The sequence below is a fragment of the Bos javanicus genome, chromosome 8 (assembly GCF_032452875.1).
Source record: "Bos javanicus breed banteng chromosome 8, ARS-OSU_banteng_1.0, whole genome shotgun sequence".
NCBI classification, from domain to species: domain Eukaryota; kingdom Metazoa; phylum Chordata; class Mammalia; order Artiodactyla; family Bovidae; genus Bos; species Bos javanicus.
This window is the reverse complement of record NC_083875.1, coordinates 47509549-47534394: the sequence shown is the minus strand read 5'-3', so window position 1 is coordinate 47534394 and position 24846 is coordinate 47509549. Positions and strand designations below refer to the sequence as shown.

The 24846-nt window shown below is 38.4% G+C and overlaps 1 protein-coding gene across 9 annotated transcripts in view; it reads left to right on the top strand.

Annotated features, from left to right (window-relative positions):
• The window catches only part of TRPM3 (transient receptor potential cation channel subfamily M member 3), a 608143-nt gene that overhangs the window by 371679 nt on the left and 211618 nt on the right, over window positions 1-24846 (top strand). For all 9 annotated transcript variants that reach the window (XM_061425528.1, XM_061425527.1, XM_061425526.1 and 6 more), the window contains one exon: window positions 13271-13445. In XM_061425528.1, coding sequence (XP_061281512.1) covers window positions 13271-13445 — 175 coding nt within the window. The remainder of the gene's footprint in view (window positions 1-13270; window positions 13446-24846) is intronic.

Sequence of the window (24846 nt, the reverse complement as noted above, 5' to 3'; positions counted from 1 at the left end):
ATGAGTCACCCAAATGGAGCTCCCTCCTCATGGAAACTTGAAACCAGAAGAAAGAAGGTTCCCCATGACTCTATCACCATTTTCTCACTGAGAATTTACTAACAATCAAGTTTTGATCAGACCGAGCACATTATCTTTTGGAAAAGATGCCAGATAATCAAATAAAAATGTATTGCTTTTCCCAACTGCTGGTCAGAAATTGAATTAAATATCAATATTAAATCCCAAATAATCAGTACCCTTCCATTGTCTCATACATGATAATAGCAGTCAGTTATCTTAATAACTACAATAACTTGGGTGGTAAATGAAGGTCACTCCTGGTCTACAGCAGCATAGCTGCTAATATGTATCCATCACGTCAGAGACAGAATTAGGTTTCCGCTTTAGTCATATAGTTCCCTATTCATCTCAGCCAGAGGAAGTAATAACTATTATGGACATTCTTCCAGCAAGGGGAAGAGTGTAAACCTTGCATCCTTTTACCCAGTGGCCAGGACATGTTGTCATTCTGCTGCTGCTACTGCTAAGTCGTGTCAGTCGTGTCCGACTCTGTGCGACACCATAGATGGCAGCCCACCAGGCTCCAGCGTCCCTGGGATTCTCCAGGCAAGAACACTGGAGTGGGTTGCCATTTCCTTCTCCAATGCATGAAAGTGAAAGTGAAGTCGCTCGGTCGTGTCCGACTCTTCCCGACCCCATGGACTGCAGCCTACCAGGCTCCTCTGTCCATGGGATTCTCCAGGCAAGAGTACTGGAGTGGGCTGCCATTGCCTTCTCTGTGTTGTCACTCTAGCTAGGTCCAGTTCTGAGAAATAAGTAAGAATCTGGACTCTTCCAAATTTAATCCAGATGGACAGGCAAACTGTGAGCACTCACCCAGGTTACTGAGCATGTTCTCGTCTAGGTCTAACCACCACTGAGGCCAGTGGTAAAAGCCTGTGAAAGAACACCAGGGGCCATTTAAATGGCTGTCATCTCTATTTCAGCAGTTTTCATCAATAGTATAGAGATATGACACTCAGTCTCTTTACAACAACCTATTTATTTAGTCACTTCTTTTCAGGTGTGCTAGCCCCAAAGTATGGAGAAGAAAATGGCAGCCACTCCAGTACTCTTGCCTGGAAAATACCATGGACAGAGGGGCCTGGTAGGCTGCAGTCTATGGGGTCACTAAGAGTCGGCACGACTGAGCAACTTCACTTTCACTTTCTTGCACTGGAGAAGGAAATGGCAACCCACTCCAGTGTTCTTGCCTGGAGAGTCCCAGGGATGGAGGAGCCTGGTGGGCTGCCGTCTGTGGGGTCGCACAGAGTCGGACATGACTGAAGCGACTTAGCAGCAGCAGTAGTCCCAAGGTATAGACCCTAGGCAATGTACTTTCTAATTTTGTTTTATTTCACAAGCATTTATTTGAACTGCCTTCTAAGTGTGGGGCACTGTAGAAACTAGAATGTTGTCTGTGTCCCAAAGAGTTTACAATAGTGAATGAAACTTTCATTAAAGCAAAACAGAATTTTTAAAATGCCAAAGGATATGTAGAAAAATAAAAAACTAAACAATGGGACTACAAAGGAACAAATAATTAATATTGCCTCAGGGAGTTAGGAACGGCCTCAGGAATTAGTAAAATTTGAACTGGACTTGGAAGATTGAGTTAGAGTTTATAAGGGTCCACAATAAATAGCACCTCTCTTCCTCATCCGAGTTCTAAACACTTTGAGAAATAAAAGAAGTAGTTGATGGAACACAGAATATCATTTTTAGTTGAGGGACAAGTTAGCAGACATGACTTTTAGACTGTTGACCAAGTGGGTTTATTGACTCACCAGCATTATGCAGAATTCCACAGTAAGCCTTCATCCCCCATCCACTGCACACATCCTCAGGGCCAGTACTGGAGGAGTTGGGAGATGTTGGGTTTCCTGCAGGCAAGAAGATGCCAAGAGAAAGAAGAGGGAGCAAATCCAATTATTCTTCTTCAATTTACCAAGTGAGTAAAAGAGCATAGGAAACCCAAGGATGAATTTAGGAAAAGTTCCTCCTCATAAAATCTAGAGTAGGGAGAGATAATCCTCTCTGAAAATTAGGATAGCTAAAGAGAAATTTTGGAGAAGGCAATGGCACCCCACTCCAGTACTCTTGCCTGGAAAATCCCATGGACGGAGGAGCCTGGTAGGCTGCGGTCCATGAGGTCTCGAAGAGTCATACATGACTGAATGACTTCACTTTCACTTTTCACTTTTATGCATTGGAGAAGGAAATGGCAACCCACTACAGTGTTCTTGCCTGGAGAATCCCAGGGACGGGGGAGCCTGGTGGGCTGCTGTCTATGGGGTCGCACAGAGTCGGACATGACTGAAGTGACTTAGCAGCAGCAGCAGCAGCAGCAAAGAAATTTTAAAATAATCCTAGATGGAGGATAGAGAAGATAGTCTAGATGAGACTAGAATCAGAGTGAACAGAAAGTTCTGGAGAGATGAGGCTGTGAATAAAGATTGGGTCCAGCATATAGGGAGCCTTGTCTGTCATGCAAAATGATTTGGACTTTTATCTATAAGCATTGGGAACCCACTAAAGATTATTAACAGAGAAGACTATTTACAGATGATAACTAGCAGTTATATGTGATGTTTGTTGAAGAGGCAGAGAAATCAGAAAGCAATCTCAGTAGTCCAAGGAAAACTAACGAGCACAGAAACTGGGCATTGGTATAATTCCTGATTTCATGAGGGCTTCCCTCATAGCTCAGTTGGTAAAGAATCCACTTGCAATGCAGGAGACCCAGGTTCAATTCCTGTGTTGGGAAAATCTCCTGGAGAAGGGAAAGTCTACCCACTCTAGTATTCCAGCCTGGTGAATTCTGTGGGGTTGCAAAGAGTAGGACATAACTGAGTGACTTTCACTTCACTTCACTTCCTGATTTCATGAGAATTTAAATCAGATTGGAGTGCCTTGAAATCAGACTGAGGGAAACTTGTTTATATCATAAAAGATTTGAAAATTTCTATGGAAATAATTACATTGTTGTCTAATCTATGAGCAATCAAGATATACTTGAGGAGATTCAGTATCTTGCCTTCCTTCTGTACCCAAATTTTAGTGAGCAACTACCACATGTAGAACACTATCTGATATGCTGTGGATACAAAGATAAACCGACCTAGAGAGAAAAGAGATGTCCAAACTTGGAATTTAATGAGAGATATGGAGAAGGCAATGGCACCCCCACTCCAGTACTCTTGCCTGGAAAATCCCATGGATGGAAGAGCCTGGTAGGCTGCAGTCCATGAGGTTGCTAGGAGTCGGACACGACTGAGGGACTTCACTTTCACTTTTCACTTTCATGCATTGGAGAAGGAAATGGCAACCCACTCCAGTGTTCTTGCCTGGAGAATCCCAGGGACGGGGGAGCCTGGTGGGCTGCCGTCTCTGGGGTCGCACAGAGTCGGACACGACTGAAGTGACTTAGCAGCAGCAGCAGCATATGAGGTACTATGAGAATTTTTTCTTTTATAACAAAATAGTTTGTTGACAAATTTATAAAGAATATCCATTGGCATGGGCTTCTTAAAAAAATAAATACTATAAGAACACACAATGAGAATAGTTAGTTCTGCCTGGTGGGGGGTGAAAGGGGGGCGTAAGGTAGACTTGTCTTTGAACCTGGGAACTGCAGGATGCATGTAAGTTCTCCAGAAAGAGTAAGTTAAGAAGAATATGCCTCAAAGAGAGAATAAAACTTTTCACATTTAGACCAGGGAGAAGTAATTGCAGACTCCTTCAAATGATGCAGAGAGATTTTTAAAAATTATTTTGAAAGGGCAAATTAATATGCCATTTTGCCATTACCACCAATATTTTCCTTTCTCTTACCATTTCCCTCTCCTACCCAGGTATGCCCTGCACTGTGGGCTAGGTCTGTCCATGTTTTTTCAATTCATAATTCCCCTGGCTGCTCTGCTGCTTACGAATTCTGCCAAGAAGCCAATGGAACTTGTACAAGCTGTGGACTTGGTTCCTGGCACATTTATAGGGGAGTGTGGGCAAAGAATTAAAAAGTAAAATGAGTTAGAACCACTTTGATTACCTTATATTTGAGAAGGCAAGGAATGCCTTTTGATGTGGCTTTTGAACAGAGCAGAAACTAGGAAGGCTATTGCTTTGTTTGAGTGAGTTTCCTTGTAGACTTAGATCAATTACATTAAAACATTCAGCCTGCAAACAATGGCCTCAAAGAAAATAATGCTGGCGCTCTCCTTTTATGAAAGTAATACTTGCCTTATAGCCTTTGGGATTGGCTGTTCCCTTGCTTTTGAAATGATTCACATGGGATGTTGTTTGGATGTCCTAAAAACATACAGACATTAATAGCAGAACATTTCAGTCAGAGCTATCTGGCCATGAGAGGATAACTGTTTTCCATTGACTAAGTCAAAAGCTAAGTTTGTTTATTAGCATTTAATATCCTTGAAATCAACTTATGGGTTCTGTTCCTTGGCATTTACATCTCTATCCAACCCAGAGAATTTGAAAGACTTAAGTTGATTGAATCACTGAGGAGAAGCCCCTTGGTAGAAAGCATTTGGGGAATGACACGAAAGATCACCTACACCAAAGCAGAGACTTCTAGTGTTTTGGATACAAGATAAAGGAATTGGGCTTCCTAAGCATATTATTGGTCTGCATGAGAGAATATTCAGACTTCAGAAAAGTGTGTTTCAAATTATTTGTCTGAGCATTCTTTTGGTTTAAATACATAAAGTACATTTATCTTCATGAATCATTTATACATTTAAAGTAGAAACCTTTTATGCACCTAATAAATATAAATAAGAATCTTTACTGTTGTGTTTGTTTAACCACATAGTTCTCAGTAAGTGCCAGGCTCTGTTCTATGTACTTTACAAATAGCTCAATTTATCACTCTAAACAACCCTATGAATTGTATGCCAACTCTGTGTACTAGACATGTGTAGAATTCTAAAATATATTTTTGGTTTATCAATTCATATCAAGATGCATTTCTGCATAATTCCAGCTACCATGTTAGCAGTTTTGTGTAAACATATTGTCAAAGTTTTTAGTAGTAAGGGGGTAAAATAGAAGAGAGTGACCCATGCTGAGCTGGAAAGTGGGGGTCAACAGGAGGCAGCAGATAAGCGAAGGTAGAGGCAGTTGTGGAACTGAGAATCAGAGGTGGAGATCAGGACAGGACAGGTTCAGCCCAGTTCCAAACAGGATCCTGTGATCTAAAGAAAAGTGTCATCTGAGAGAGTGAGACAGGGCCAGGCTTCCAGAGTATAGGGCTGGGATGGTGGTGCTGTTGCATGACAAAGTGCTTCCAGAAAACTTCACTGAAATCAAGGCAGAACCCCAGTCTTGGGGCCCACATTGCCAGGGAGGGAGCAAGCAATGCCCCTGCCTAGCTGGCTTGTAGAAGAGAGTGCCCCTCTCCAGGAGTCAAGGGTATTTAGAGTGGTGTGATCACTGTCTCTGCCTTTGGACTTAGAACTCTTGGAAAGCCATCTAAATCCCGTCTGCTGTTGGAGTGAAGTTCCTTGATAGACCTTGTGAATGAGAGAAGCAAAGGAGTCACCATGACTGGTGATCAGGCTTCCCACATGAGCATCAGTTATGCTCTGAAACGAAGGCCTACCTGACACCGTGTAGATGGTATGCTTACACCCAAGTTAGGCTTGAATATTGCCTCTTAAAACCCTACCTCAAAAAAAAGAACCTCTTCCATCCCCAATTTTTCTTTTACAAAGGACCCCCAACTACTGTCTCCTGCCAGGGTCCTCACACTGAGAAAAGAGCATCTGAGGACTTTCCATATAGTTAAGGACAGGCAAAGGTGAAGACTAGATCAAATGTCTAACAGTGAAGCATCTTGTTGCATGTGATTTTCTTCTGACTTCTTAATAATTTGTGCCGTATTTTATATTTCCAAATAATTTTCTAAGCATCCATTTAGGTGCAGAATTATAGTGACAAAAAAGTGTAATAATAATGATACATGATATTGGTTTGAACTGGAATTCGCATTTACCAATTGAGTATATGGTCAGGATTTGTTAAAACAAATGGGTTTATTACCCATTTCCAAGTAAGATCAGGCACATTCCAATTATAGTTCTGTTCTCTTGGATAGATAATGTATTCTATCTCCAAAACATGAAGGCAGTATCTAAAACATCTGCTTCCTTTGAAGACTGAAGAGACATTCTAGTTAAAATGAGGTGCGTTTTTTTATATCATCCCTAGATATTTTCTTGGGCTCATGCTGCTCCTTAGTAGCTCAGAGATTTCCAATCATGTTTATTTTGGGGAAAAAAAAAGCATATTAAAATATTATTTTCTGTAGAGTAATATTCTACAGTTATACCTGAATATTCATGTTCTGGTAAACTTCCTAATTGTAAGAAGCACCTTAAACTTAATAACCAAGAATAGCATCGAGTGTTGTCAAATATAGCTGATTACCAGCTTTATTTAATTTTCACAAATCCATCCCAGAATTTCCAGACCACAGAAGAGTTGCATTAAGGGTAGCAAAAACCTAATTCTAAAACTATTCAATACTTATAAAAAGCTGTAGTGTTATGCAAACTTCAGTCACTATTTCTCAAGTAGGCAGTATACTGGTGCCTATTAAAATCAGGTAGATACTAATAGCTTGACTGCTTCTTCTCCCATCACTACAGTAATTGTTGCCACCCACCCCACCCCCTGATCTGTATAAAGTTCTGTTTGTAAACTACAAGACCTTAGTGGCTTAGTGAGTTTATCACCCCTTTATAATCCAAATATAGGAGACAGTGACCAGTATATCTATTGGTTGAGTCAACCATTGAATCCAAGACCAGACTATTCAAATGAGAAGTGGGATAAAGAGGATCTGTTCAGTGCTTTTTAATAATGTACAAATTTTACTAATATAAATTTAAAATTGTGCAGCATAAACTATATTGACAAACTCTCACTATGTGCATACTTTCAAAGCATATGAATTCTCTTGACAAACTTCTGAATCATTAAGAATCACATAATCCCAGAACTGGCAAGGCCAGTGAGTTAACTGTGTCCATGTTACTGCTAAACAGTTTTATCTGGTAAACAGAAATGTCTACCCAACCCTGTCTTGGTCTCAAAGTGACTAAGATCTTCAAGAAGTCATCTCTCATGTAAAGTTTCAAGCTTCTTTTCTAAATGACCTATACTATAATGATCACATGATGTGTGGCTTTGGTCACTGACTTAATATCAATCTTCTATGCGCCATCATTATGTAAATAATAAACTGTTTTCCAACAAAAAATACAGTATTCCTTGAGCCCATTGTCATTTTAGGTCATATACAGTAAGGTTGACAGTAAACCAAAGGATTAATTTAGTTGGATCAAAATTCTAGTTGTCCAAGAATTTCACTACAGTACACCAAATACTTTTACATGTGGCTGAACTGATCATAGATTATAGTCTCATGTCAATAGAAAGGGGAAAAAACTCTTTTGGAATTTTAAGACGTTCTTCTATCCCTTCCACCTCCCTTCTTCACAGTACCCAACCTGGTCTTTGTTTAGTGCCAATTTTGACAACATTTGAATTATTGGTAGCCCAGGCTGAACTGCATAGCAGGTATAACAAAATGAGACAAAAGTCTAAAAGATTATCTTCTGCAAAGAACCATTAATTGGGGCTCAGTTTATAATTTAAAAGCCCTGGGTCAACCTGGAATCCTCTAGATTGCTAAGTCCATTACTCAAGCTCACATTTTTTTATAGGCTATAATGCTTCTAGTTCCAAAATTACAAAAACTATAAAGAGTGTGGCAAACATCTTGCCTCTTCTTAATTAAGCAACATTGTGTTGCTCTAAAATTAAATTCTAATGGAAATCTCTAAGAAGTTCTTGGTTCTGGTAGAAAATGAAAAATTATTATTATCAAGTAAGGAATTAACCTACTTTCACCAAAACCAAAAGAGCAAGTATTGACCAAAAAAAGTCTCTGAGGGACCTAGATAAAATGAGAACTTTTTGGTAATAATAAAGGTTGTATTTTTTAAAAACTATAAATCTAAACTGCTTTTTGTGAATGGTCAGTCAGTAGTTTCAGATGAGCAAGTACATTTGTGAAGCTCTTCATAGTAATTATATTATTTCCTTTGTGGGCATAAATTGGTAGTGGTCCTTATGAATCCAGTTGGGTCTTCAGTGAATTCTCAAAATGCTTTCTTTATTTCACTAATAAAAATATACCATTCTTGATATTTTAAAAAGCTTTTTTCTTTACTAATGAGGTCATATGCTACAGATTTATAAAATTTATTTTATCTAGAGACTTTTAAAATGTCCCTTATCCAAAATACCATTTAGAAAAGAAAGTGTGAATGGAAGAAATAAAGAAAAACAAGGAAAAGAGAAAGACATGAAGGATAGGAGGAGAATTAAACTATAGACAGTGGGAAGTTTGGTTAATCAATATAACTGGACAGTAACAATGTGATACAGTTTCCCCAGACTACTGTTTTGTCTGAAAACCTTTTCTAGAACCTGTCTCAGATGCCTCAGTGTGTTTCATCAGTTAAGTTCAGTTGCTGAGTTGTGTCTGACTCTTTGTGACCCCATGGACTACAGCATACCAAGCTTCCCTGTCCATCACCAACTCCCTGAGCTTGTTCAAATTCAAGTGAATGATGCCATCCAACCATTTCATCCTCTGTCATCCCCTTCTTTTCCTACCTTCAATCTTTCCTAGCATCAGGGTCTTTTCTAGTGAGTCAGTTCTTCACATCAGGTGGCCAAAGTATTGGAACTTCAGCTTTAGCGTCAGTCCTTCCAATGAATATTCAGGACTGATTTCCTTTAGGATGGACTGGTTTGATCTCCTTGCAGTCCAAGGAACTCTTAAGAGTCTCCTCCAACACCACAGTTCAAAAGCATCAATTCTTCGGCACTCAGCTTTCTTTATAGTCCAACACTCACATCTATACATGGCTACTGGAAAAACCATAGCTTTGACTAGACAACCTTTGTCAGCAAAGTAATGTCTCTGCTTTTTAATATGCTGTCTAGGTTGGTCATAGCTTTTCTTCCAAGGAGCAAGCATCTTTTAATTTCATGGCTGCAATCACCATCTGCAGTGATTTTTGGGAGTCCAAGAAAATAAAGTCTGCACTGTTTTCATTGTTTCCCATCTATTTGCCATGAAGTGATGGGACTGAATTCCCCTGGTGGCTCAGATGGTAAAGAATCTGCCTACATTGCAGGAGACCCAGGTTCGATAACTGGGTCGGGAAGATTCCCTGGAGAAGGGAATGGCAACCCATTCCAGTATTCTTGCCTGGAGAATTCCATGGACAAAGGAGCCTAGCAGTCCATGGGTCACAAGAGTCGGACATGACTGAGCAACTAACACTTTGACTTTCAGTGAGCTTCATAAAAGAACACAAACTGATGCTCTTTGCATATATAGTGGTCCTTCAGTATCCTCGGGAGATTGGTTCCAGTCCCACCTCCCAGATACCAAAATTGCAGATGCTCAAGTCCTTTATATAAAATGGTGCAGTATTTGCAGGCAGCCTGTGCACATCCTGCAGTAAACTTTAAATCATCTCTAAATTACTTATAATACTTAATAGAAGTAAATGCTATGAAATTAATTGCCAATGCCCAGCAAATTCAAGTTTTACTTTTTGGATCTTGCTGGAATTTTTTTTTTTTGACTTGCAGTTTGTTGAATTCATGGATGTGAAACTCACAGATACAGATGACCAACTGTATATCAATGTTCTTAATTTAGGTGAGGCTTTGTGAGGGTCCATTAGCAAGGTTTTATGAATAGACTTCAGGAATCCATGAACTTTTGAAACTGTATAGAAGCATTTTTGTGACTGTCCTTATGTGCCTTTGTTTTTCTTGGAAAAAGATCATTAGCTTTCATTGGAATCACAAAAGTATTCAAAGATTCTTGTCTCAAAAAAAAAATAGGCTAAGGACCATTACTTTGGATCATTACTAATTATTTTATATCATTTTCTTTTCTCAGAAAAAGACAATACATGAGAGTGGGGTGCATGTGTGTGTGTGTGTATCTGTGTGTGTATTGACAAAAAAGTTTAATGTTACCATATATTGGCACATTTAATTTACACAAAGCATATTTTTAGGCATGGCCTGATTCTCTACCACCTGTAACTAAGAAAATCAAAACTGCTTTTATTTTAGGCTTTAAGGGTTTTTATAGTCTGTGGAACAAATTTTTATCTAAAGGAAATGGGAGAGAATTTGGAGTCATTAGATATATTGGGTATATTCAATTTATGAAAAAATAGATAATGTTTTGATATTTTGCTCCATCTAATTTTTAGTCCTGAAACATATATATCTGAATTAATATAGTTGTTTTCTTCATTTCAGTTGCTTACAGCTTCATTTCAAATACAGGAAATATGACCATCTAAATGCTTCTATATTTCTAGGGTATAACAATTTGATTTATTGACAGATACAACTGACAGCTTATTGCTCACATTTCTGCCCATGGAAAGTGATCCTTTGCACCCACCCATGCATGTGTGTGTGCTCAGTCGCTTCAGTTGTGTCGATTCTTTGTGACGTCATAGACTGTAGCCCACCATGCTCCTGTCCATGGGATTCTCCAGGCAAGAGTACTAGAGGGGGTTTCCATGCCCTTCTCCAGGGGATCTTCCTGACCCGGGGATTGAACCGAGCTCTCCTGCATTGCAGGTGGATCCTTTACTGTGTAAGTCACCAGGAAAGTCCCCTTTGCACCTGTGTTTCCTCTCAAAGAGAGGAGAATTTTCCAGACATCTTGCCTATTGTCTGGTAGACTCTAGATCAGGAACATTCTAGAAGGTCCATTTTATGACTTCTTCCTCCATGAATGGCTCATAGTTGGTCTGTGAGTAGGAGTAATGATCCACGGATAGAATCAGTGCTCAAGAATGAGAATTTAGCCTATTTAGGCTAAACAGAATTTAGCCTCTCTTAGAAGATCCGAGAAATAGTGTAAATGTTATCATTTGGTATAAAACAAATGGTATGGTGTATTGTCCCTTGACATGAAACAATATGGGAGTATGTGCTGAAGAAAAGCAAAGGAGAAAACTAAATGGCATGGTACTTTGGAAATACCTTATAAAATATCTTTAAACATATGTTTATGTTTAAACATAAAATGCTTTATAAAATAACTTTTAATGTACCTTGGAAAAGAGTTTCTTTTCCAAGGCACTTTAGAATATAAATCTGTATAGGAGTGGGTATTTTTTGTGTCAGAAAATTCTCCTCAAAAAGAAGTATGCTGTATTAACATTTCAAGTTAATCTTCAACATGCCTTTCAACAAGAACTTAATCATAATCAACAGCAGTGGATAAAGTGTCTCCTTCATAGACACCAAAACAGAGCTTTAAAATGCCATTTTGTCTGAGTCCTTAGGTCTCTGGGTCAAAGGAGAACAGCAAGACCTTTTACTTCCCTCTTCTTGGATTTGAGAGAGTTAATTCTCAAAAACTTCCCATCCACAGAAAACTCTGATGAGACTATGAGTCATCTCTCTCACAATTCCTTCCGGGAACAAAAAGAAATCTTGGCTTCTTGTCTTAATCAACAATTGTCATTTTCTTACACTTTTTAAATGTAAATTTAAAATAGCATTCTTCTTTGTGTAACTGGCATTTTGGAGAATTCTTTGCAGATGAAAATCAAACCATGAAAAACACTGACTTGGAAGAGATAAGGCCCTAGGAGACTGTTGTACTTATACTTTAGAAGTAAAACTGGTCACACAAGTCTAATAGAATCTTTTACTAATGGAGCAAGAAATCAAACATCAAACTCATTTCTCATAGGGAAGTAGTTTCTTGATAAAAGATAAAATACCACAGCAGAAGGGGGAAGAGAAAGAACTGAGGTGACTGAGGGGTTTTTCATATTTACAGAAATGGTACAAATGGCTGATTCTTTCCTTTTTAAGATAACTGCTTTGTGTACCTTACAAAACATCTCATTTTTATGGAACTGCCCATTTTTCTAACTATACTGAGAAGATAGAGTGAAAAAATATAACGTGACACCAAATTGAACAAAAGAAGTTATTCACCAATGATGATAACTTGAGGTGTCACTTGAAAACTAATTTGTTTCTCATGGACTTTCCTGGTGGCTCAGATAGTAAAGAATCTGCCTGCAGTGAGGGAGACCTAGGTTTGATCCCTGGGTCAGGAAGATCTCCTTGAGAAGGGAATGGCTGCCCACTCCACTATTCTTGCCTGGAGAATTCCATGGACAGAGAGAGAAGCCTGGCAGGCTACAGTCCATGGGGTTGCAGAGTAGGACATGACTGAGAGACTAACACTTTAACTTTTCTTTCACTTTCTTTTCTCTTCATGTCTCTTATGGACATTTGTTTTCAGTACTTCTCTTTATTATGTTAGATTGAATATACATAAGTGCTGATGTTAGGGTAATTTTTTACTTGAAAACAGCAGTGTCTACTGACTCAGTGTAAATAGCTGAAATTCCTTAATTTAGCTGAATTCAACCAATGTTTGCCCATCATGTGCCTGGCAACTCACCCTATCGTAAAGGACACAATGATGGCAAATGGCAGATGCTATATCCCCTGGGTAATTTATTATGACCGTTATATGTTAAAAATCCATAATCAAGCTGATCACCTATGGTCAGAAATAGATAGACCCATAATTTAGCTAGCAGTTGATTCAACAAGTTAAAATATACCCCCAGCTGATTTTTGTAGCCTTTAATATAAAAACCACTTAGGCATTTTCTTAGCCCTGTGATAACTTCAGGGAGGTGACTTTTATTTTTTTTAACTTTCCATGTTTCATATAGGAAACTGGCCATTGGATCCACATGAGACTTGCTTAAGATCACATTTAGCTTCCAATCTTTTGGCTACTGGCTTCCTCTACTAACCAACTTTCCCACCTTCTCACTCTATGCCTCCCCTGTGAGGTATGGTCATCAACACTTTAACTTACCCCAGCACCCTGGGAGTTACAGGGAGAGGGCAAAGTCTAATGGACTCTCTGGTAGGAAAATTCTACTAAAGGGTTTTCTGTAAATTTTTGCTCCGTATGTTATCCCTTCATATGTTGTTTCCTCCCCATGCTCAGTAATTTTAGTTTGTGCTTTTTGTTTCTCTTTTTGTTTCTTTGGTTTGCTGGCTTTGTGTTCTTTTCTCTTTTTTTTCCTTTTCTTTTCCTTTTTTAATGCAGGAATCGGTCAAGGCGTTCCAGTGGTGGCACTAATTGTGGAAGGAGGACCCAATGTGATCTCAATTGTCTTGGAGTACCTTCGAGACACCCCTCCTGTGCCAGTTGTTGTCTGTGATGGGAGTGGACGGGCATCCGACATCCTGGCATTTGGGCATAAATATTCAGAAGAAGGCGGGTAGGTAATTTGCCAGGCCCTGGATTTAAACTATGAGTGCTGAGCTTGTGTTCCAAGCTTGGAAGAGAGTGTGTAAGTTGATTGATGGTTTGGCACCAGAAGGAGGCTGGAAAGAGCAGGAGAACATATTCTAAATGTCCTATGAAGTGGGAAATACCATGAAAGCTACACTAGTCCACACTGATGATAAAGAGAACTAGGGGAATGGAGGGGCCATAGGACATGGGCTCCTTCCTCTTCATTTTCCTTTCTCTTTTCCTTCTTCCACTAAGGAATTGGTTTTTTTTTTTTTTCCAATGACTTTTATTGGAATATAGTTGACTTATAATATGTTAGTTTAGGTGTATATCCCTTATAAATATATATATGTATATATTCTTTTTCATATCCTCTTCATATATAGGTTATTACAGAATAATGAGTAGAGTTCCTTGTGCTATACAGTAGGTCATCAGTTGTCATCTGTTCTATGTATAGTAGCATATATGTATTAATCCTGATCTCCTAATTTATCACTCCCCCTCCATGTTTTCCCTTTGGTAATCATAAATTTGATTTCAAGATTTGTGTTTTCCCTTTGGTGATCATACATTTGATTTTGAGATTTGTGAGTTGGTTTCTGTTTTGTAAATAGGTTCATTTGTATCATTTTTATTAGATTCCACATATAAGTGAAGGAGAAGGCAATGGCACCCCACTCCAGTACTCTTGCCTGGAAAATCCCATGGACGGAGGAGCCTGGTAGGCTGCAGTCCATGGGGTCACTAAGAGTCAGACATGACTGAGCGACTTCACTTTCACTTTTCACTTTCATGCACTAGAGGAGGAAATGGCAACCCTCTCCAGTGTTCTTGCCTGGAGAATCCCAGGGATGTGAGCCTGGTGGGCTGCCGTCTATGGGGTCACACAGAGTCGGACATGACTGAAGCAGCTTAGCAGCAGCAGCAGCAGCACATATAAGTGATATTATATGATTTTCTCTGCCTGGCTTTCTAGACTTAGTATAATACTCTCTGGGTCCATTCATGTTGCTGCATGTGGCATTATTTCATTCTTTTTAATGACTGCATAATATTCCATTATATATGTATACCATATCTTCTTTATCCATTCCTCTGTCAGTTGATACTTAGGTTGCTTCCACCTCTCAGCTGTTGGAGACAGTACTTCAATGAACATTCAAATGTGTGTGTCCTTTTTGAATTATGGTTCTCTCCAGATATATGCCAAGGACTGGGATTGCTAGATCATATGGTAGCTCTATCTTTAGTTTTTTAAGGAACCTCCCTACTTTCTCCATAGTAGCTGCGCCAATTTACATTACCATCAACAGTGTATCTCCACCATCAATCTCCACACCCTCTCCAGCATTTATTGTTTGTAGATTTTTAATGATGGCCATTCTGACAGGTGTGAGGTGATACCTCATTGCAGTTTGAAAGCTATATTACAAAGCTATAGTCATTAAAACAGTATGTTACTAGAACAAAAATGGAAATATAGCTCAGTGGAATAAGATGGAAAGTCCAGAGATAAACCCATGCACCTATGGTCTAATCTGTGACAAAGGAAGCAAGAAGATGCAATGGAGAAAAGACAGTCTTTTCAATAAGTGGTGCTGGGAAAACTGAGAAGCCATTTGAAAAAGAATGAAATTAAAACACTCTCTAACACCATACACAAAAATAAACTCAAAGTGAATTAAAGACCTAAATGTAAGGATGGATACTATAATACTCTTAAAGGAAAACATAGGCAGAACACTCTCTGACTTAAATTGCAATGATGTCTTTTTTGACCCACCTCCTAGAGTAATTAAAATAAAAATAAACAAATGAGATCGAATTAAACTTAACAACTTTTGCACACCAAAGGAAACCATAAACAACATGAAAACATAACCTACAGAATGGGAGAAAATATTTGCAAACTATGCAACTGACAAGGGATTAATCTCTAAAATATACAGCTTGTGCACCTCAATGTCAAAAAAAAAATCAAAAAATGGGCAGAAGATCTAAACTGACATTTCTCCAAAGAAGACACACAAATGGCTGAAAAGCATAGGAACTGGGTTTTTACATGTGAAGCACAACTAACCTGGACCATATAATGCAGGTTAGCAACTTGAGAGAAACTAGGATGTGCAATTTCCAGGCTTGACCTCCAAACACCAGCTTCCCCAAGCTGCTATGTGTGTACAAATACTAAATGTTTACAAAAGCGTTTGGTGCCCTGTCCCATCATATCCCTCTAGACTGGCTTGGAGAGTGGACTGTCTGTAATGGTAACCACTCTGGTCCTGTGTAAACTGATCTTGAATCCTTCACACACTTTCCTTGATCTAGCAGCTCCCTTCTGCATGCTGCTTTCAACAGTCCAAAGCACCAACCCCTTGGAGGACTTCCTTGCATAGCCATCCCCTGCATCTGAGATCCCCTCCTGCAGATGATTAGAAGTAATTCATCTGACGGTGTGGGTGACTTTAAGGAGGAGAACTCAAAGGAGCTATTGAAGCTTTAAATAAGGAATTTCCTAACCTAATCAGTTCTCCTAACTCATGGAAGTAGTTGGAGAAAGAAACCCCAAAGGAATTGGACCTCTTTTATTCATCCCTTCCATAAATATACAGTTAGTGTCTACTGGATGCCATGCACTGAGATATGGAAAAGAAAAAAAAAAGCTATTTCTACCCTCAAAGAGTTCATAGCAAGTCTTATAAACTGACAAGTGTATCATTATAATAAGAGTAATGACAGGTGAGTTTGTCTACTCAGGCCACTCCCTCTGGCACCTCTCCCTCACCCAGCCTGACTTAAAATAGACTCAGCATGGCAACTCAATGCCATTTTTCCTCTCCCCATTCCTCCTCTTGTCTTTTCCACCAGCCGAGCACACCATCAAGGCATTAAACAGCACACTTCCCTTAGTTAGTACATGTACTAAAGTACATGTACCTAGGCATATGAAAGGAAGAAAATCAGAGGCACAGAGCTCTCAGCTTAACATTGTGAACACTGACAGTGACTTTGCTGCTGCTGCTGCTGCTGCTGCTGTTAAGTCACTTCAGTGGTGTCTGACTCTGTGCGACCCCATAGACGGCAGCCCACCAGACTCCCCCGTCCCTGGGATTCTCCAGGCAAGAACACTGGAGTGGGTTGCCATTTCCTTCTCCAATGCATGAAAGTGAAAGTGAAGTCACTCAGTAGTGTCCTACTCTTCCTGACCGCATGGACTGCAGCCCACCAGGCCCCTCCATCCATGGGATTTTCCAGGCAAGAGTGCTGGAGTTGGGTGCCATCGCCTTCTCCAGTGACTTTAGGCCCTGTTAAAGCTTTTGATATTAAAAGAAAAAAGCACCAAGTTAGAGTTTGCTTTCTGGCAAATTTGATGAAGTTATCATTATCTTCTTTAATAGTAAGTATAAGTCCATTTTATAGTTAACAATCTAAACAGAGAATATTTGCTTACATGGTCCTGTGTCTGTCACCAATAAAAGTTGAAGATCCTCAGCTACGCTTTGTTGTTCAGTCGCTCAGTCGTGCCCAACTCTTTGTGACTCCTTGGACTGCAGCACGCCAGACTTCCCTATCCTTCACCATCTCCCATCCCAGAGCTTGTTCAAACTCATGTCCAATGATGCTTTGCTTTTATTAAAAACTTACACATAGTTCTCATTAATTTAAATATAACAATCGGTTATTAAAGAATGTATATAGCCTTTAGCTTTGGCACTTTTTTTGTCTTAGTGCTGGCATTATTTTGTTGTATTCCTACAAAGTGGATGTAAGTTTGCACTCAGAATGCATGTTTCCTTTTGAGAAACCTCAGCACTTCAGATTTCCAGGTTTATATACAATGAAAATATGGACCTTGTGTTTGTTTTTTTGTGGTTGTCTTGGGTTGGGTACCTTGAAAAATGTTGAAATCTCTGATAAGCTGCTTTTCCTGATTCTGTTTTAATGTAAGAGAAATATTACACATTTGGTGCTGGACATGGCTCTATATATTATTTAACCTAGAGGACAGATACACAAAGAAATTAAGTGCTTTGTCAAGGCCATACAGCCCATGATCCCAGGCAAGTTCAGTATATTATAAAAATTTACTGAAATGCGTTTTGTGGTATATGCTCTATTGTTTATTCATATAGTACTTCAGTGATACTATCTTTTAAATATATAAGTATACTTAAGCTGCCTTCAGCTTTCTCTTTTTGCTATAATTTAATTTATTATTTTTCTGTGTGCTCCAAAAAGATAAAATCAATGCATGTCTGGTTACAAACTGAAATACAAGCAGATCAGCTCTACATCATATGGATTCTTTTCCTTCCCCCACCCAGATCATCATACCCCAACTCTAAAATTAAAAGTCAGAAATACCATGCCCTATAATGAGTGTAACTGGTATGAAGATAAAGAGTTAAGATATTTTTATATCTTTAGAATTATTAAAATTAAAACTTTAATAATTTTCAGAAAAATTTAAAAATGATTATTAAGAATATAGAACTATACAGTCCATGAAATTCTCCAGACCAGAACACTGGAGTGGGTATCCTTTCCCTTCTCCAGGGGATCTTACCAACCCAGGGATCAAACTCAGGTCTCCTACATTGTAGATGGATTCTTTACAATCTGAGCCACAAGGAAAGCCCTAAATCTAAATATATATATTAACATTATGATAAAAGTATGCCCTGCTTCAGGAAAGCATTTGTAAATTTAACATGATAAAATGCATTCATAATGTTTCTGTGTGCCCTCTGAATAACTGCCAGAATTAATCATGTTTATTTAACTTGATAAGAAATTGTCCAACCACACATGTGCAGCCAATTTTAAAAATCATTAGTGTGCCTATTATATGCTTAAAAAAAAAAAATTGCCCAGCTGGACTTTATTTATCAAAAAGCATTTTTTCTTTGATTTTCAACAAAGTCCAAAAGAGTCGAGACATATTTCACTACAAATAAATATAAATGCATAACTATGTTCATATAAACAGACCTATGCTGCAGTCCATGGGGTCTCGAAGAGTCGGACACGACTGAGCGACTTCACTTTCACTTTTCACTTTCATGCATTGGAGAAGGAAATGGCAACCCACTCCAGTGTTCTTGCCTGGAGAATCCCAGGGATGGGGGAGCCTGGTGGGCTGCCGTCTGTGGGATCACACAGAGTCGGACACGACTGAAGCGACTTAGCAGCGACAGCAGCAGGCAAATAAAAGTGTGCAATTGTACATATAATGTTGAATATAGGGAACATATATACTTGGTTTATGAAAACTGAATTGGGGTTTAAATAGTTTATTTTTATTTTTCAGTTACTTTAGAAATGTAAATATGATTTTTAAATTTTTAACTTCATTTACAAGTTGTTAAATAATATAGGCCCAAGGACTATAAATTTTTATATTCAGCTCTAAAGCTTTTCAATTTCATAATCCTAAAGTTGTGAAAAAAAATTTACACACTTTGTATCTTAACTTTTGTGAACTTGATACTTTGACTTTAAAGTCTCTGCTAATAACCACCTTTCAAAAACATGAATCTGAAAGGGAATGACTCTGGAAGCAAATTATGATTGGAAAAACTGATTAACTTTTGTAGATGAGATTATGTGCGGTATAAAAAGGCAGACTATCTCTCCCAGTGCTCTGAGTTTGGATAAACTAGGAGACAATGGCAATTAAATTCTTATTTTTATCTTTTCTCCCCATCTCTGTTCTGAGGCATATACTACCAGAAAAAAATGGTCAGACTTTGTTTTTGTCCTTATTGATGTACTGGATTTTCTATTTCTCATCTGTCTTAGTTTAGAATGAGTCACAAGTCACTTTCCCTGACTAATTTCATTGCTTTAGAAATATTATCAAATGTTATTTCTGCATCATGAATGACTCAGCACTGCAGGCATAAATAGATGAATGCTATCCAAGTAGCATTAGATTCAACTACCTCAGTTTTTAAATACTAGGATTCCCCTTTGTGCTGTGTTGGCTGAGATGACCAGCTTTACTCCTAGTCAGGAATACCTTTCCAATTGTAGGTGCCTGAAGTGCAACCCAAAGATTACTTTGCTTGATAATTGTCAATTCAAGTCTCAGATTTCAGAGAAATATGATCTAGCCCTTCATTTATCAGTTAGTGAGCAAGTACTCACCAATGAAAAATGTCAGCCTGAAAAAGACATCTGAATGAATGTGTGTCCTGAGATGATGCCCCTTATTCATCCAAATTGTATTATTGATGTTTGTGTTTATTTTGTCATTTATGCCCAAAATTATCACCTGGATTTACCATTTTTAGATATCTGAGGCAAGAAGCAGAACTCAAAGAGGCAGAAAACCTTAAAGTTTTAAGTAGTCATAACTTTTGGAAGGTAATCAATGAGGCAAACACAGATAGACTTCACATCCTTATGTGCCAGTGGAATTTGCCTCAGGTATTGTGAAGAATAAATGAGCAATGGCTTGCTTTCAAATATAGGAGGTAAATAATGTGTTCAAGATAAAAGTCTGATTTGTCTATTTAAAGGGAACTTCCTTGGTGGCTCAGCAGTAAAGAATCTACCTGCCAAAACAGGAAAAATGAATTCCCTGGGTCAGGAAGATCCCCTGGAGAAGGAAATGGCCACCCACTCCAGTACTTCTGCCTGAGAAATCCCAGGTACAGAGGAGCCTGTCGGGCTACGGTCCGTGGTATCACAAAGAGTCAGACATGACTCAGTGACTAAACAGCAGCAACACAACAGTGGGGTCCCTCCATCTTTGGATTAGATGAAGTAAAGGCATAAATGAAACACAAAGTAGAAATGAAGGAAAATTTTGTTGCATGGCTTCAAATTATATCACTGTCCTAACAGAGATGTGACAAGTTTGCTACTCTCCAAAGAACATCAGAATGACCAAAGACAGGAGAAAGTCCATCAGCAAAGTATCATTTTAGAACCCCAGGTCTAGACTCTATTCCCTAAGGCATATCTTTCTGGGTGGTGGCCACTGGTTCCTTCTGCTGCTCAAGAGAGTTCTAGCTAAAGCTGAAGGATGCCACAGGCCTATAATTTGTCTCTGTAAGACCTGTCCAAAGAAAGTAATTGATCTTGACGGATTGTACTCCAGCGTGATTTAGACATAATTGGAATGTCAAGTGAGAAAGAAGGAAACAAATAGCAAGCATGCCAACTTCGTGTCCATTTTATTTGTTGTTAATTTCATCTTGCCTTGTCTCTTTTCTAGAATTTTCTATAAAAAGCATGTCAAAACTGGATTCTGTCTTGTGACCTCAGAAGGGAAGTAAGAAAAGTTGGAAACATCTTGTACAGACACAGAATACTGGTGGCTTTATTTATTTATTTTTTAAAGTGCTGCCTTTGTAAACTGCTTTCCAAGTTAACATTTCACTGTAAGAGGATAGGCAGGATGTGGCACATTGGAGATTAATTGGAAATCTACAACACAGGCATGAGTACCAATAGGTAGTATACGTGTATTCATAGTATACATGATAAATGTATAAAGTGTTACCAAAGCACACAGCTCTTGAGTGTGGCATTCCTCATGAGAATCTATAAAGTCAGTGGAAACATTTATGTTAATTATCCACAAAATGGCAATATAATACCTCTATTGCTGCTTTTCCTCTTTCCCATCAAATACTATATCTAAACTGAGAGTCAGCATGAATGATCAGGGAAAAGCTAACATATGACCCTCTTTTATCCAGCTCAACACAGAAAAAAGAACCAGTCTGAATTGGTTGAAGGAAAGCTGGTAAAGGGGACAAATTATATGAGATAGTATAATGTTCAGTGTGTGTGTATATATATTTTATTAAACTGAATTTATATACACTTAAATTCAATGTAATGGGATTGATATGTTAATTTAATATTATAAAATATAATTAAGTATATATATTAACATATAAATAATATATATATATGTATGTGTGTTTAAATTTTAAGTGAAAACCTAACAGTAGGACTGATAACATCACTTTTCAAATCAATCAATCACCAGATATTTTTCAAATGCTTGTTTTAGGCCTTTGCTTGAGATGTACAATTGATCTAGTACAATAAAAAATAATTTTCAATTAGATGTTACTGCGTTCCAAAAAGCAGAAAGAGGCATAGGTTGGAGTAGATGGAGAAAGTTTTATAAAGAGAGTATTACTTCAGTTTTTCCATTTGTGGAATATATAAAGATATAGTTATATGGATACTTATGTCATTGTATCTAAGTTCCACAAGGCTAGAATAGCTTTGTTTGTTTAGGCAAGTGCAAAATAAAATAAATATTTTTTTCCTTAGAGTTTGCTATTTGATCCCTCCATGTCTACATGGGGATAATGAAGCATTAACTTATTTATTGAGGAAAGTGCCAGTGAAAACTTTTATTGATCTAAATTGACCAATACATTCTCTATATTGATTAAATTTACTTTAGAATTGCTCAATTCCAAGTTGGGGAAATGTGCCTTGAAATAAAGAGCAAACATGAGAAAAACACAGAGCTGGGTAATCCATCACCATAAAGAAATCTCTTTTAGGGAACCACTGCTCACAACTTTCAGATAGCGCATCAATGCAAGTGAAGACTTCAGAGGTATCAGTTAGGTTCCTCTGAGATTTGCTTAGCTGACTCTCAGCCATTTGTTACATAGAAAAAACTCCGAATAATATGTGGTCATCACATTTAGGCATGGCTTAGAATCACTTGGAAAGCAATAAAAGACAGAGTCCCCTAAGTATCCTGATTCAGTGTAGCTGGGCTGGAATGCAGGCAACTGTATTTGAAACCAAAACCCCAGATGGTTCCAATGAGAGGGTCCATGGACAACACTTTCAGAAACTTTTTAAAAACTTACTTTATTGAAGTACAGGTGATTTACAATGTTGTGTTAATTTCTGCTGTACAGCAAAGTGATCTAGTTATACATAGGATTGACATGACATTTCTTTACCCACTTAATTTCTAGGAAATTTTTCTTTCTGAAGTTCAGTGCATAGTTTCTGTCTCATGAGAGCTTTAAAACCAACAAAAACATTTAAAAATTATCTGAGTGAGGTACAGATAATAAACTGTCCTGGTATTTAATCCTTCTACCTTAGAGGAGATGAATTCTGAATCAATCTGGTGGACATTAGAACCTGCAGCTGCTAAAAATACAGTGTATTAACATCTCACCCAGTAGTGTCATTAATAATAGATAATGTTTGGGATGTTCTTAATGGATTTTCATCAGATTCCCTGTGTAATTCTCAGATGTTGATTATGAACCACAAGGTTTATGAAAACTATTTACAGCAGTAACTGCCTTCTTATAAAAGCTTCTTCATCCAGAGAAACACTAAAGATGCATTGAAGTAGGACTCCAAGGTTAACACAAGTTTATACTTCTGTTGTCCAGAAAAGTCTCCATTCAGCTTCAATAAAGCCTTTCCTTTACTGTCCTAATTGTTGGACAACCATCCTTGAGTTGATATACACGTTCATTGTGTTTTTGGATTTATTCAATGTAAATGAAGTGTCCATCCATGAGCAGTGACCCCTAAAGGTCTTAAGTGAAAAATAAAAAATCAGCTTCTCTAAAACCATGGAAACCATAGTTCAGTACCTTGGAGACCAGGTAATGTTTGGAGCTCTTTGACTCTATGATCTTCGTTTTCCCCCTTTGATAATGTATTTGAGATTTTATAATCTCTGGTGGAGGGATAACAAGTTTTTGTTTTGAGTGTCAACAATAATCAACTGATAGAGACGTCGTAGAATGATGTGTTGAGAATGATTCTGAGACCACATCTGGACTCAGAAGAAAGATTACTGTGATAGATTAGCAATGGTGCAAAGAAGGAAAACTAGTCAAAATATCACAGATGTCTACTCTTATTCTAGAATAAAAACAAAATCTTGTAAGTAGCCTGCATATGTTACTACCAGGCAGTCATCAAGCAGCACACTGAATTATGAAACCAAGGGGAAAATAAGAAACTTATCTGCCTAAAAGATGCTTAGTAAATAAGTCAATTTTTTATCAACACTGTGAAGCACACCAGTGTTTAAATTACCCAATGATATGAGCCTTTTCACACAAGCGTAATAAACAGGATATGAACAACAGGAAGCTCTTTATTGTAGGGCGATGTTTGGAGCTGAACTGAAGGACGAAGTGCAATTGCCAATGGCTAATTTGCTGGAAAAAAGAATAACTTTTTTTTTTAAGCTAGGAACTAATTCATCACAGAATACATACAAAAATAGATAAAATTACATTTGTCCCAACATCTCATAGCGTAGGATGTGGGGTTAGAAGGAATATTTTTACAATTACTTTAGAAGAGAATTGGTATTTCCTATTCCTTTTCCTCCAGGCTTCCCTGGAGGCTCAGATGGTAAAGAATCTGCCTGCAATGTGGGAGACCTGGGTTTGATCCCTGGTTTGGGGAGATCCCCTGGAGAAGGGCATAGCAACCCACTCCAATATTCTTGCCTGGGGAATCCCCATGGATAGAGAAACCTGGTGGGCTACAGTCCATAGAGTTGCAAAGAGTCAGACATGACTGAGCTACTACATTTCTTTTCCTCCACATCCCTGACCCTCCCCACAAGTGCATACTTGAGGGATTTAAGTTGCTATTTTTGTAAAGATCTACATACAAGAGCCTGATCTAGATACATAAACATTTTGAGTTAGCTATGATGATTATCTCAATTTTATGAATGAGGAAATTGAGGAGAGGTGAGGAAAGTTCAGCATCAAACAGCTTGAGTGGTCTGTCCAGGCAGATGTGGCTGGAATGTCAGCTCTTAGGAGCTGCATGTCTTGTCCCATAGTGAAAATGAGATCCAGAAACTGCAAGAGGTTTACTTGCCTCAGATCTGCGTTACTCCAGACAACAGAGGGGTCTGCACCCAGCTTCCATATTCTCCTTCTTGCTTTGCATGCTGGTTAACTTCTCCTTTGAATTAAACATTGGACCAGCATTTAAAGCAGGTCAGTTGAGAGGTGCCAAAATTTTTGCCTGCCCAAGGAGCCTATACATCTCAAGCCAGCTCTGATTCTGTCTTTTATACAGGGCCTAAAGCAATAAAAGTTTGACTGTTCCTCTTGCTTGGCTATGTGCAGTATTCACTGATGGGATTTCACTTGGAATAAAATCAGAGTGTTTTTTCCTTACAATTTTGGCAACAGAGAAGCTACCTGACCATGTGGCAGTCTCTGTATCCTTTGGCAACAATTCAGTTTCAACTCTTGGGCACATTCATAACCAAAGGCAAGGGGAAGAAGAAACGTTGTAGAGATGCAGCCAACACTGTTCAGGATTTTCCACCTTAGTGTCCTGTTAGGTCCATGCCTCAGGCTGAGGACTCGGCACCTCTGTCTGCCTCA